Source organism: Rhinolophus sinicus, linkage group LG04, assembly GCF_036562045.2.
Source record: "Rhinolophus sinicus isolate RSC01 linkage group LG04, ASM3656204v1, whole genome shotgun sequence".
Classification (NCBI taxonomy): Eukaryota; Metazoa; Chordata; class Mammalia; order Chiroptera; family Rhinolophidae; genus Rhinolophus; species Rhinolophus sinicus.
Window position 1 is genome coordinate 183,797,801 of NC_133754.1, and position 13,828 is coordinate 183,811,628.

At 40.8% G+C, this 13,828-nt stretch overlaps 1 protein-coding gene across 22 annotated transcripts in view; it reads right to left on the reverse strand.

Annotated features, from left to right (window-relative positions):
* Window positions 1-13,828, reverse strand: part of FNBP1 (formin binding protein 1) — a 114,508-nt gene that overhangs the window by 56,381 nt on the left and 44,299 nt on the right. For all 22 annotated transcript variants that reach the window (XM_074331177.1, XM_074331182.1, XM_074331178.1 and 19 more), the window contains exons 3-4: window positions 7,286-7,342; window positions 6,484-6,631 (exon numbers count right to left, since the gene is read on the reverse strand). In XM_074331177.1, coding sequence (XP_074187278.1) covers window positions 6,484-6,631; window positions 7,286-7,342 — 205 coding nt within the window. The remainder of the gene's footprint in view (window positions 1-6,483; window positions 6,632-7,285; window positions 7,343-13,828) is intronic.

The following is a 13,828-nucleotide window of genomic DNA, read 5'->3' on the forward strand; positions in this document are numbered from 1 at the left end:
GACTCCAGTAGTCTTTCATCTGTTCTTCCAAATAACCCCTTCTTTCATAGTCCTTAAAATTCTAATTCCTCTAAAGACTGACAGTGAACCCTTAGGATGAAAGGATCTTAACATGACCCATATTATGCAGCAATGACTCATGTCCACTCACTCGATCCTTTCCCGGGGTGTGAAGCTGTTACTTCCAAACCCAAACAAGGAGAATGGCCATTAACAATAGCTTTAGAAAGAGTGCCAGGTCATGGGTGGAACTTTGGGGACAGTATTCCTTCCCTGGGCTCGAGGGTCTTAACCGTTCAGCACATGTTAACTGCAGGCCCACATGGGCAAGGTGCTGTTCTAGGCACCAGGACAGCCCCTGTCCTGGGGAAACAGCGGGCACAGTGGTAAGAAGAAAGAGGGTAGGGAACAGAGAGGGAAGCGTGTGGGTGCAGGTGGATTTTAGATCGGGCGGTCTGGGATGATGTTTGAATGTATCTTTGAATAAAGTGCAGGAATGAACTTGAAAAGGTCTGGGCAAACACCCCTCCAAGCAGCAAATGAAGATACTCTGAGGTGGGGAAGGGCTTGGCGTGTGCAAGGACCAGCGAGACGCCAGTGCAATTAGACTGAAGTGAGGGTAAAGGCAGAAGTCAGCGAGGACTACACCGTGCGTGGAAGGCTTCCCGGCCACAGTGAGCACGATGGAAAGCTACAGGAAGGTTTCAGAAGGGAAGTGACACGGTCTGGTTTGCACTGTCACTAGATTGTGCTGCTGGATGGAGGATGCACTGAGTGGGGGCAGGAGTGGCAGGGGCACCAGGGAAGAGGCTGTTGCATTTGCCTAAAGGAGGGCTGTTAGTGGGCAGGGAGGTGGGGAGCTGGACCATGGACTACGGGGCAAGTCTGGAAGCAGAGGGATGGACTCGGAGGCTGAGTCCCCGGGTGTAGGAGGGAGCGGCCTCGGGGTGGACATGGAGAAGTAGTGAGAGGTGTGCCAATTCACAACACTTCCTGAAGGTACACCTGACAGGACTTGATGTTATTTAGAAGATGGGATGTAAGGGGAAAGACGTCCTAGGTGTCCCATGGTTTTGGCGAGAACAATTAGGTTAAAAGGAAATGCCATTTACTGACTGGAGGAAATGCAGGTTGGAACAGGGCTGATAAAAAAGTTTGGGGGATCCAACGTTTGTTTTCGGGTAGGTTGCCAGACCTGCTGCATTGCACAACTGGGGGGCGTCATTCTCACTGCTGCTGGGCTCCAGGGTCTGCTCTGACAATGGTGAGATGGGGGAAACTGGGTACAGGAGAGTCAGGTGAGACGCAAATATGAGTCAAGTAATTCTCACAATTCTTAGAAGAAAAGGAAGGTCTCATTCCCGCTTACAAGGGAGAGAGACAAACCCAAAGTCACATTTCAAATCTATGAAATCAGGACAGAATCTAAGTATCCTGGTAAGTAAGTATGTTATCCCATAAATGATAAAATTTCTTTGGTTCAGCAGACCAGTGGTTTTGCAGGCGACAGAACCACAGTGGTGACGGGACCTTAATGAACAGAACGCTACTACACATGTTCTTTCAAATAAAAAAAGGCATAACAATACAAAATATACCTCCTAGAGATACATTAAACCTGGGGACACTAGTGTGTGTGGTAATCAGTGTGACCCGCGTAATCAACTAACAAATGAAAGATCAAAGGACGCCTTGCTTTCTGATTTATTTAAATAAATGCAATAACACCAATAAGGACGGATGGCTATGAAAACCCACTGCTCCTTTTCCAGATCGTGAAATCTGAAACCTGCCTCGGTTTTCATGTGTTCTTCCCACACATGCTGGCTTTATAACAGAGTCTCCACAGTTGAACCTCAATAGGACTACATACATCAGAAACAGATCTGTAACGAGCTTGAATCATATATACATATATATATATAAACTCCTTTTAGTTTTTGCTTTCTTTCGTGCTAACTTTATCGATTTGCTGCAATCTCTTATAAAAACATGTTCTAAACATACTGGAGTCAGCCCACGCTGCAGAAGCGCCTCGTAGGAAATGAAGTCCTTTCGTGAGGTTTGTAAATACTTGTAGGACTCACCCAACACCTGACTTGAAGAGAAATGTTACAGCCTTTGGCATCAATTTTCAAACATTTCTGAAACCGTGGCGGGGGGAATGTAATGGTTGGTTCTAAATAATGCGGGGTGTTATAAGCACTCTGAAGTTTATAAAAATCTTCGTGAGTCACTGAGGGTACTGCAAACTTGTTTCCTCTGGAACTCTTCAGATAAAAAGTGACTCTGTTCCCGCCCAATATTTTGTAGTGAACCACACTTTCCACCTGTTGGGAGAAGTTTACTTGGAGGTTTCTGTGCATGCTGGTCAGAACCTTCTGATTCCGCTTCACAAACACCCTCCTCTGTGGTTAGTGAGGATCGTTGCGGGTAACCCCAGCCAGGCTCGAAGGCTGGAGCTGATCTGAACAATCTGTCTAAAAGCCTTTAACACCTTGATTCAATGTGCAAACACTGCTGCCAAGAGTGCATTTACAATAGTGCTTATGGAAGAATCTATGACAGCAACTCTGAATTAACCACATCTCAGACAAGACAAGTCACATCCAAGGTGATATGTCAGTGACTGGGGAGTCTCACCTCTACTGGTGTTAAAGACCGTTAATCATGTAATTGATCAAAGCTTCATCAAGAACCATAACTCTCGTATGCTTTGACCTCATAGTCTCATGTCTGGGAATTGATCTTGGAGAAATAAGCTCCATCCCACATACAAAGAAAATAGCTATAATAGTAAAGAGTTCACTGCAGTGTTGTTTTTATAACTAACTAATTAACTAGAAACTGGTAATTGCCTATAGATCAAATAATGAAGAATTAGTTAAATGGAATTATAACAGTTAGAATTAGACATAGTCACCAAAATACTACTTATTAAAACTATATAGTTCACGTAGAAGCATGGAAAGTACTTATGATATTAAATGGGGAATAAAGAAAATATAAATTATATTTATACTAGGACTAATACTCATAAATATCATGTATAACACCCTGTTTCCCTGAAATAAGACCTTGCTGGACAATCAGCTCTAATGCATCTTTTGGAGCAAAAATTAATATAAGACCCGGTATTATATTATATTACATTATATTATATTATATTAAAGACCCGGTATTATTATATATTATATTATATTATATTATATTATATTATATTATCATATCATATTGTACCTGGCCTTATATTATAGTAAAATAAGACCAGGTCTTATATTAATTTTTGCTCCAAGAGATGCGTTAGAGCTGATGGCCCGGCTCGGTCTATTTTTGTGGAAACACGGTACAGCCACTCAGAACCCCCTCATCTTGGGCTTCTAGAATGTTCACGTTCCCTGATGAGAAGTGTTGCTGGCTCAGACATCAGACAGGGAAAAACCTAAACTTCTCTGCTTTTGTAGATGGCAAGTCAAGGTACTCTTTCAAAGAATTTACTTTTGAAAAGTCAACATATTTTCATAAAAATGAGCCAACAGATTTGTATGTCAGACAAACACTGGTTATTCATGTTATTGTGTGAGTGAGCTGCATTTTAATATGAGAACACAGCTGATGTGGAAACTGCTGCATAAAAACCATCTTTTCTCCTAAAAACATGAACGGCTAGAACTATTCGATTTTGGAGATTTGAAGACTTAGAGATGAAACACCTAGCATTATCAGAATAATGTGGAAAATCACAGTGTATCAATCAATGTGTAACATAATGCCACATCGTGCAGTCATTCAAAATCATAGTAACTATTATATGGAAAAAAAGCAAAAATGTTCATGATGCATTATATTAAAACACCACAAACATACATTTGCTTACGGATATTCTTTCTCGCATTTTAAAGGGTTTCACAACTTCCTAAAATTTCTTCTTAGTATAATTACAAAATGCTTTAAGAGAGCCTGGTGTTTGCAGCTCCACCCAACAGAACATTTGACTCAGAGATGTGTCCTTGTAATTCTCCTTAAAATAAAAGGTACACTATGTATAGCAAGATATTATTTAACGTGTATCTACATATAATTTACTCTATAAATTACTATAATTTGTGATAGAAAAAGGAACAGATTTCAAAATACAGATATGATGTATTGTAAAAAAGACGTGTGATTAACAGTGAGTAAATAAAACAAAAGAACCCAGTTATAACACAACAAAGAAATACAAGGAGCCTCGACTAGTAAAACAAAGTCTAACTGAGAACTAAGCACATCTAAGCCTACTTCTTCTACTTCTCAATTATTTCTTCCACTCGAGTATTTATCGAGAGGCTGCTTTGTGCCACGCTGGACTCTGTTCCAGGTGTTGGGGACCCAACGGTGGACGAGGGTTCTAAAGGAGCACCCCACACTAGGATGAGGGCAGCTCCTCGTGGAGCTTACAGGAGCTTACATCCTGGTGTGGGGTGAAAGAAAACAAACAAATACATCAAGTGTATGACACTGGTAAGTACTAAGAAAAGCAGGGGAAGGTGGTGAGAAAAAGGAGGGGAGGGACTTTGCATTTTAAGCAAGGTGGATGAGAAAGACCTCAACGAGAAGGTGATAGTCCTGAGAAAGAAATCAGGAAGTGAGCACACTGCAGATACCTGGGGGAGAACTTTCCAAGGAGAGGGAAGCCAGTGCAAAGGCCCTGAGGCAGGTCACGTGGGGCATGGAGGAGAAGCAGCAAGGAGGCCATGTGCTTGGAGGAGAGAAAGTCACAGAACAGGAAGCCAGGTTACAGGGGCTTCGCATCTCATGATTCACTCCAGAAACAGAATTCATATTCTCCACTAAGGGAGGTGCTAAACCATATGGGTGGACAGATCATCAAGAGACACAAAGCGCTGACCAAAGTGACAAAGGGGAGGAAGGTTGAAAGTTTGCAAGGTTGAGGCAAGTTCGGGGACCAAGAAAGCAGGTGCTTGTGTTTCCTTCTGAACCGCAGTCTTCTGCTCCACCACGTCCTTTCCATCGTATAAAAGAAAAGCTCTCCTTTGATGAATGGTCTAATAGAAGCTGTCGTCGCATGTGGGACCCTAGTGCCTGGTTTCTCAGCCGGGACACTACGGGCACCTTGGGCCGGTCACTCATTGTCGTGGAGGCTCTTCTGTGCCTTGGAGGGTGTTTACCAGCATCCCTGGCCTCTCCCCCCCCAGATGCCAGTAGCACCCCTGCAGATACAGTCCCCCAGACAACCACACACGTCTCCAGACATTGACAAATGTTGCTGGGGGGGAGCAGAATTGTGCCAGTTGAGAGTCACTGCTCTAATGTGAATAGATGAAAGCTGCATCTCGTTTAGTAACATTTTCTTTGAAACCAATGTGTCGATCGTAAGGCATGTAACTCTTCCTAACTTCTCCATGGAGCCAAAGCCACGTGCTACATATTTATAGTTCGGAAAGAAGTAAACTCCTCAGCTCTTCCCAGCACCTTCCTGCCACAGGCCCTTTGCACGGGCTGCTCCCTCTGTGGAATGCCGGTCCCAGGCAACTCCTACGCATTCCTCACGTCTTGCTAGAAAGCCTTAACCACTGAGCCCCGTGGGAAGCTTTGCCCCGGTCCTGATCCTGAGCATGTGAGCTCTCCCTAGTCCGAGCTCTCATCTCACAGCTCCTGTACTCGTGCTTTGTGCAACCACCACAACTGCAATTAAATAATTATTTTGGTCATTATTATTTAATGTCTCCTCCAGCTCAGCAGGAACCCTACCTATCTTGGCTCGTGCATCTCTGGAGCACTAAAAGAATGACTGTGGACCCCAATTTATATACAAAAGACTCTCGCTGGCCAACTTTGGGACTTTATTCCTAACGAATTATTATGCACCTCACAAGCGACCAAAGCGATACAGACCATGGCTTAAAAATAAATCTCTTAGGGCAAAATCTTGACTATGAATATACTTTGAGTATCCATGTTTCCTTCTTTTTCACAATATAAGCTAAGAAAAGATTTTAATGGGGTCAAGAGAAGCAAAAAGGTCCTCTTGCTTGGATGGCAATGAACGACCCAAGGAACTAAGTGGACGGGACTGAGGTCATCTTTCTTGCTTTTTTGAACTCCTTATAAGCATTTATTTGAATATGATTTACCCCACACAGCATACACCATGTTACACTGTTTACTCTTTTTGTCTGATGTCCTTAAACACATTTAAATTCCTCAAAGGGTTTAGTGTTCTGGGGCCCACAGAACAGTTTCAGAGTGTCTGAGGGACGGTTGACATTGTATGCAAACACCTAGACACACTTTCTAGGAACTGGGCGCATAACCTTTTTTTTTTCACTTGTGGGAGGGTGCATAACTTTTATACGATTCTCAAAGGGGTCAGTTTAAGATTCACCATTTATACGATTCTACTTAATTTTAAAGTTTCTAGGGATATTCCCCTTATCTTTGGTCCATCTCTTAGGGAAAAAAAAATGGATTTTTGGTTACCGATTTCCTCTCCTGTTTCAGTTCCTGGACATAGCGTGCTAACTCCACGGTGATCTGTGACGTCATGTTTTCGGAGATCACTTCATGTTGCCCAGCGTAATCGTTCATCTCATTCAGGGTGGAAAGGAAGGCTTTACATGCCGTATACCTACGGAACAGAACACACCGCTCCTTTTCAAACAAGGCCACATCCATCCTCACAGTGCTTTACGCGGGCGCAATATTAATTAAAATCGGGTTAATTTGCATCGACTTCCCACAGGATCCTGACAATTCATTACACCTAAGAGTGTTCGCATCAAAACGGCTCAGAATTAATTACAACAGAAACAGTTTTCCTTTTGTGAAACCGAATTGCTCCACGCAAGGCAGTACTTGGCTTTGTTAATACTTAGTCCAAATAAAACACAAAAATACACATATACCAAAAATGCCATATATATTTAGATCTAAATTAGAGACATAATACGTTTGGGCTGTCTTAATTACGGAGTAAAATAGACATATTTCTTGGACGAATGAGTATGAAAAGAGACTCTGGATATCACAAAACCAAATCAAGATTTAAGAATGCATAATCCACACTTCCTGTATCTGCTTAGATTATATTCTAAGCGTTTCCTAATTGCCTTAATTGAAACAATCTAGAATCACCCAAGTAACTCCGCAGAAGAAAACTTAATTGAGTAGGTTTTTATTTTTTCTCTCCCCCAATTTAAAACCTGGCACAAATATGAATGGGAATGCAACTTATTTTTGTAGCATAAAGATATTACGACATGATTGTCAATGAAAAACATACCTGTATTCTTCTTCCTCCTTCGAGTTCTTTTTAGGTTGGTATTTCTTCGAAAGATTCCTACAACAAAAATGCAGACATGTCACTGTATAGAGAAAGGTAACTGAGAAACAAGGGAATGAAAGATGAAGCCAGTTGCTCTTGTTTATAAGTTTAAATAATTACAAAGGGTCCGCAGCTGAAATCCACTGATCTGCTTCCATCATCCAATATGTGTGATGAAGCTCTTGTTATGAAGGACTCATATAGCTTTGAATCTTTACCTCAAAGACCGAGCAAATAAAGGCAGAAATGGTCACTAGCTGGCTACTTACCCGGATGTGAAGACCCCGCTTTATTTAGTTGAGAGTAAAGACCATGTGTATAAATGCAGGGGCTTTCATGGAGCACTGAGCTCAGGACAGTGTTTCTTACCAGGCCACCATTCCCTCTGACCATCTTCAGTTGAGCATTATCTAAATCCAAGGAAAGTATGTGGACTATGTCCAAATGTTTAAATTAATAGTCAAAGTGCCAAGAGCATGTTGTCAAGGCCATGAGGCTGGTCCCCCAAAGAGCTCATGAAAACCACCTGTGAACAAGTCTTCTTGAGGGCAGTAGACACAATATTTGGGGGATGCTCATGCTAAGACATTTAACTAGAACTTGTAACCTGCCTCACAGGTTTGTACTGCACACGCTCCGATTAGCCCAAATCACCTTCGTCTCTTTTCCTAATCCCATCTCCAGGTCAAGCATCCATGTGCATTCAGTGCACTTAAATTTACACAAAAACTAAGAGGTAATCATGGCAAAACAAACAAACAACAACAACCAAACACCACCTCACTAACACTGGTTCCACTGCCCGATTTCTCGTGGGTCCTGATTTGGTTGCTATAGTTACCGAAACAGCCAGGGGAGGCTGGTTCACAGTGGGACTCTCCATTTGACAGCATCCCAGAATTCACTTCCCTGTTTATGCCATGTTGCTATTCCTCTATTAGAGTAGATACTTTCATTTTTTTCACATTATATTTCTTCCATTTCCCCTGAGTCTATAGATTTGCCTAGGAAAAATGTGCAATAATAAATTTACAATTTTGATTATGGTACACTTTACAAACTGAAATGTGATTTCACCTCTAACAGATGACGCGAGAGGCAGTGGACTTCAGTGAAAAAGGACATTACTCTGGGAATCCAGAGGACAATGTGCCTGGATGATATGACCTTGGACACTGCAAGCAAGTCTGTGCTTTCAGTTCCTCATTTGTAAGTCCAGGGGCGTTGTAGGAAATGACCTCTATTGTCCCCTCAAGGTTGGAAATTCTGAGGGAATATATAATACCCAATAGAATAAATAGTTGGAATAATTAAAAAATGAAGACATGAGGGGTGGCCGGATGGCTCAGTTGGTTAGAACGCGAGCTCTCAACAACAAGGTTACGGGTTCAATTCCCGCAAGGGATGGAAGACTGTGCCCCCTGCAACTAAAGATTGGAAATGGCAAGTGGACTTGGAGCTGAGCTGCGCCCTCCACAACTAGATTGAAGGACAACGCCTTGGAGCTGATGGGCCCTGGAGAAACACACTGTCCCCCAATATTCCCCAAAAAAACTTTATTTAAAAAAAAATGACGACATGAGTCTATGACAATTTAAATATTATAATTGGACAAGCTGATGAAATAACGTACTTCCTTGAAGGTTGCTACACTTAATCGATGTCATATTTTCTCCATTGATCCTCTGGATACAAACCACAGTTTATCTAATAAATCTAGATTTTAAAATGTGAAGAAGCAATTATTTCCTTACAGAATGTGCCTTAGAGAAAAAATAATGCAAAAGAGAGAATCTTGTATGTTGAAAGCACAGTAGAGTTGAGTTGGTTTATCACAACTACTCCTTACAAGGTAGGTTTAGTAAAAATAATACCACGAGTGGCATGAAAGGGGAGCACATGGAAAGCAGATGACAATATGATCAATAAATTCTTTTCCAAATTCACTTAGAGGAGCATACATGGGAGACTGAAGTATTGAAAAAGCCTAGCATGTGAAATATTTTTAGTGCATGGTTTTAAATTTACCCATTTCTTCTGTTAACTATAACTTGCAAATTGAAAATAGCACTTCTCAGTTCAAACCCTACATTAAAATTCTTTCAAAACTTTATTTTAAAGTTTATTTAAATCCTTGTTTTCCTTTAGCTTTCAGTCCTTGGCAGCCATAAAAATAAACTTTACATCTAGTTGAAGAAAACAGCTTGAACAGCTCCAGGTAAAACCAGCCTTCCTTTTTTTAAGGAAGGCACAGCTCACAGTGGCCTATACGGGATCGAACCGGCAACCTTGGTGTTGTCAGCACCACGCTCTAACCAACTGAGCTACCCGGCTGCCCCTACAACCAGCCTTCTTTATAGTTTCTTCTTATCCTCAATTCCTAAAGTGGATTAAAGACCAGTCATGGCCATCGGGTTCTGATGGCTGAGTGTCACTGACAAAGTTAGTGTATAGAGAATTCGAATGCTTCTTAAAAGCACCAATAAATAATTCACTCTATAAATGCCAGCAGAAAACTAAAAGCTTAAGAGGTCTAGAAGTGAATTTCAGATCTAAAGATACATATCTCTCAGGGACCACTCCAAAAAAAAAAAGATCAACTTTCATTTCTGTTCTCTGAGACAGGCTTTCTCACCCTATTTGTATGAGATTATTTTAAAAACAAGCCAACAAATAAACCACAAAAGGCATCTTAAAATTTATGGGATCTTCCTGAAAATTTTTAAGTGTTTTATGTACTTAACTTGCTCTTCAGAGAAGCTAATTAAAAGGTAAGCAAAAAATATACAACCTTTAATAAGGATCCTGGATTTGAACTTGGTTGCTCCTAGGAACCGCAGGGAAGCTTTTAAAAAGGAGACACTTGGGCCTCATTCCAGACCCTCTGAAATGGAAGGTCCAGGGTTGGGTCCAGGAATGTTTTGTTTTTTCTCTCTCTTTTATTCTTTTTTAAAGCTTACCACAAGATTTCTGGGAAAAGGTGGCAGAAGAAAATTCGATCAGAGAATTGTGCTTTCTCAACAACAAGAGGTGAAAAATAACAGCCAGGAAATTTTTCAACAGCAGAAATTAAACCGAAAAAGAATGGGGTAGAACCTCAGTCTACACACTTTGAAAAGTGGTGACCGGGGTAAGGGACCAAAGATTCTGAACCAGCATAGAATGGATACTGGCCCCACCCTCACTGTCACCGGGAATAATAAGTCCTTAAAACCCCGAGAACTGATGCAGAGAGAAGTACACTGAGGCGTGAGTAAGCACTGAGGAAGACAGCGAGGATGACCATCCAGATTCCAGGGCTCCGGCAGGAGTGGGAGCAGGAGCTGGCCACCTGGATCTCCACTTTCCAGGGCCTCCAAGCTGAATGCCTGCGGGGACATCACCCCAAACTTAGGGATTCCAAAAGAACAGGATATACCTTTGACCTCATGGACTAAACTCCAAAATAGAAACTCTAACAAAATTTCAGAAGAGACAACAGACTCAAAGTCTTAAAGACAAAATGTACAAAACCAGGGCCTGTCGCACACCTTTATCCTGTAACAGAGCTCAGAGAGACCAGTGGAGCACACAGGCGCACTGGTGTTGCTTACGGTGATAACAAAAGCATGCTTAGGCATTGGCCTGTGAAGTTTACGTGCTTTACCTCATTAAGTGCCCTCAACAACCTCAAAGGTAGGAATTGGTATTATTCACGGTTTATAGATGAGAAAAATAAAGCACAGTGTAATTTGCCCAAAGTCAATGAAAAAAACTGAGATTGCATCCTGGGCATTGGGACTCTATAAGTCTGTCCTCTTAACCACATCACTAAAATACCCATGTTAAATAGAAGCAACCAAAAAGATATGTTATGTAATACAGGGAGGGAACGACAGAGAAAACCCCAGAGTGGAAGAAAACATGCGAGGAAATGAAACAAAACCAAACTCCACCGGAACATTTTACACTATAGACAAACTTAATAAAACTGCAAAGCCAATAGAGCAAGAATTCCCCCCACCACCACCACCACCCAGACTATAGGATAAAACAGTGGGATGAAAAAGGGAGACTGCAAAGCTAAGGAACAGAATGAAGAACTAAAATGCACGACTACACAACTGGGCTGGATAATTTAATAGAGGGAACATTTGAGAGAATCATCATGTGAAAGCAACTAACATAATCAGAAAAAAAGATGATCTGAAAAAGAAGGAAAGAACATAAGGAAAACTCCTATCTCTGAAGTATATCACCCAAAAAGTAGGGCAGAAAAAATATGTAGATATAATTGAAGAAAGTTCCCCTGAAGTCAATGAAGAATTGAACCTGCAATTGAAAGAGCTCTACAGAAAACAGAATGATCAACAACAAGGCATAGCCTGGTGAAGTTATAAACTGCCAAGTGGAAAAAAAAAAAAAGTCTTCATATGTACCGTCAAAGAAGCAAGTCACCTACAAAGAAAAAGAATCTGGCTGGCCCCAGACTTTTCCCAAAAGACAATGCAACAACAAAGTTAGGAAAGAAGGCAAGTATGACCAGAGAGGAACCAAATCAAATTGTTGTCATGCAGTGGCATTCTCAAACAAGAAAGAACTCGAGGATTATGCCATAAGCTCTCATTAGGGGAAAAATATCCCTATTTTTCTGGATGCCAAGAAACAAGTAGAGAGGCTGTGGTAGAAGGGATGGTGGTGAGCAGAAATCAGTATTTAAATACAGAATTAAGACAAATTAACTGTGGGAATCATGTTATAGACCAAATTATATAACTCAATTAGAACAGGAAGCACAACACAGAAATATTATTTTCTTTCTCTTTCTTAGTAGTGAGTTGAGCCTGTTGAATATTACAACATGGAGTTTGAAGAAAAAACAACAACAATAAGGACATCCTACAAGTTTTTCATAATCTTTTTGCTAAATCTCATGCATTTGTTTTAATATTTAAAGTTCAGAAAATCCTTCAGTTTCATTTTAATGTCTTTTCTACTGTTAAAGTAAATTTAAATGTAATACCTTGTATATACAATATGCAACATATTTTATAAAATGATTTTTACATAGTTACCTTTTATTTACAACGAGCTCCAATTAAAAAAAAAAAAAATTTGACCAGGACATGAATGGTTCATCAAGAAGAGAGTATAAATGGCTCAAATGTATAAAAACATATTCAACCTCATTCGTACTAAGAGAAACACAAATTGACACTCAGACTTAGCAATTTTTACTTATCAAATTGGCAAAGATAAAGATTGGTGACAAGAAGCATGGAGGGTCAAGATAAGCAGCAGTGCCACACACTATGGTATGAGTGGTAAGGGTCACAGCCTCCAAGAAGGGCTTCTTGGGAAATTCTACCCAACCAGAGAGTTACTTTTAAGAAGTTATACTCTAGCTAGGCTTGCCCAAGTATATTATTCAAGGTTATTGATTGCAACTTTGTTCAGAGTTGCAAACAACTGAAAACAATCAACATATCCACCAATTCAATGCAATACAGTAAAGCTGTAAAAAATAAAACTCTCCAGGATGCAGGAAGGGTACACTGATCTGCCGGGGAAGGGAGGAAGAAAACACACACTTCCTTGCCTGTGTACGTGTAATATCTCTCTGGAAGGATACGTAAGAGACTGATAACCTTTATTGTCCCTGGGGATGAGATAGGAGCAGGGGCACGTCACTGTACATGAATTTTGTACCTCTGGCATTTTAGATCATATGCACTCATTATCTGATCATAACAAATAATTTAGTTGATTTATTTTTAAAAGAAACAGTTGCTGAGAGCAATCAATCGTTGGTGCTCTTATACAGGTCATAGAAGATGCTTTAAAATTATATTAGGAATTTTACCCTACATTGTCTTGAATAAATAATCACTCTAGCAGGGGTTAACCATGTTTTAGCCAGAAAGTAAACATTTTAGACCTGCGAGTACATCACAGTTGTGTGGTCTCTGATACAACTATTCAACTGTCACTGTTTTTGCAAAAGCCGCCGTAGACAATGCATAAATGAGTGGCTGCTGCTGTGTTTCAATAAACCTTTATTTATAAAACCAGGCAGTGGATGGAATCGGCCATGGGCTGCAGTTTGCCAACCAGTGACCTACAGAAACCAAAACCCTAATTATCATCTTCTATGTTTAACATTAAGTTGGCAATTTTTCCTATAATGCAGAAAAAAATATTTAATGACAAATGTCTCCCTCCAGAAATCATGTTGATTTTTCAACGTCATACTAATATTTCAAGCAACTGTTTGTTGAATGTGCTCCAATCACATTGGCCTTTCCATTCTTTGAACACGTTCCCACCTCAGGACCTTTGCACTCGCTGATTCCTCAGCCTGGGAGAGCGACTCCCAGACCCTTTCAGGCCTGCCTTCTCCTTTCTTTCAGTTCTTAAGCAGTGGGTTTTCCCTGACCAGTCTAGCTAAGTAACCCCTGTCCCCCAACATGCTCATTGCATCACTGGTTTTACTTATTTGGGGTGACGAATGCTATCTTTAAA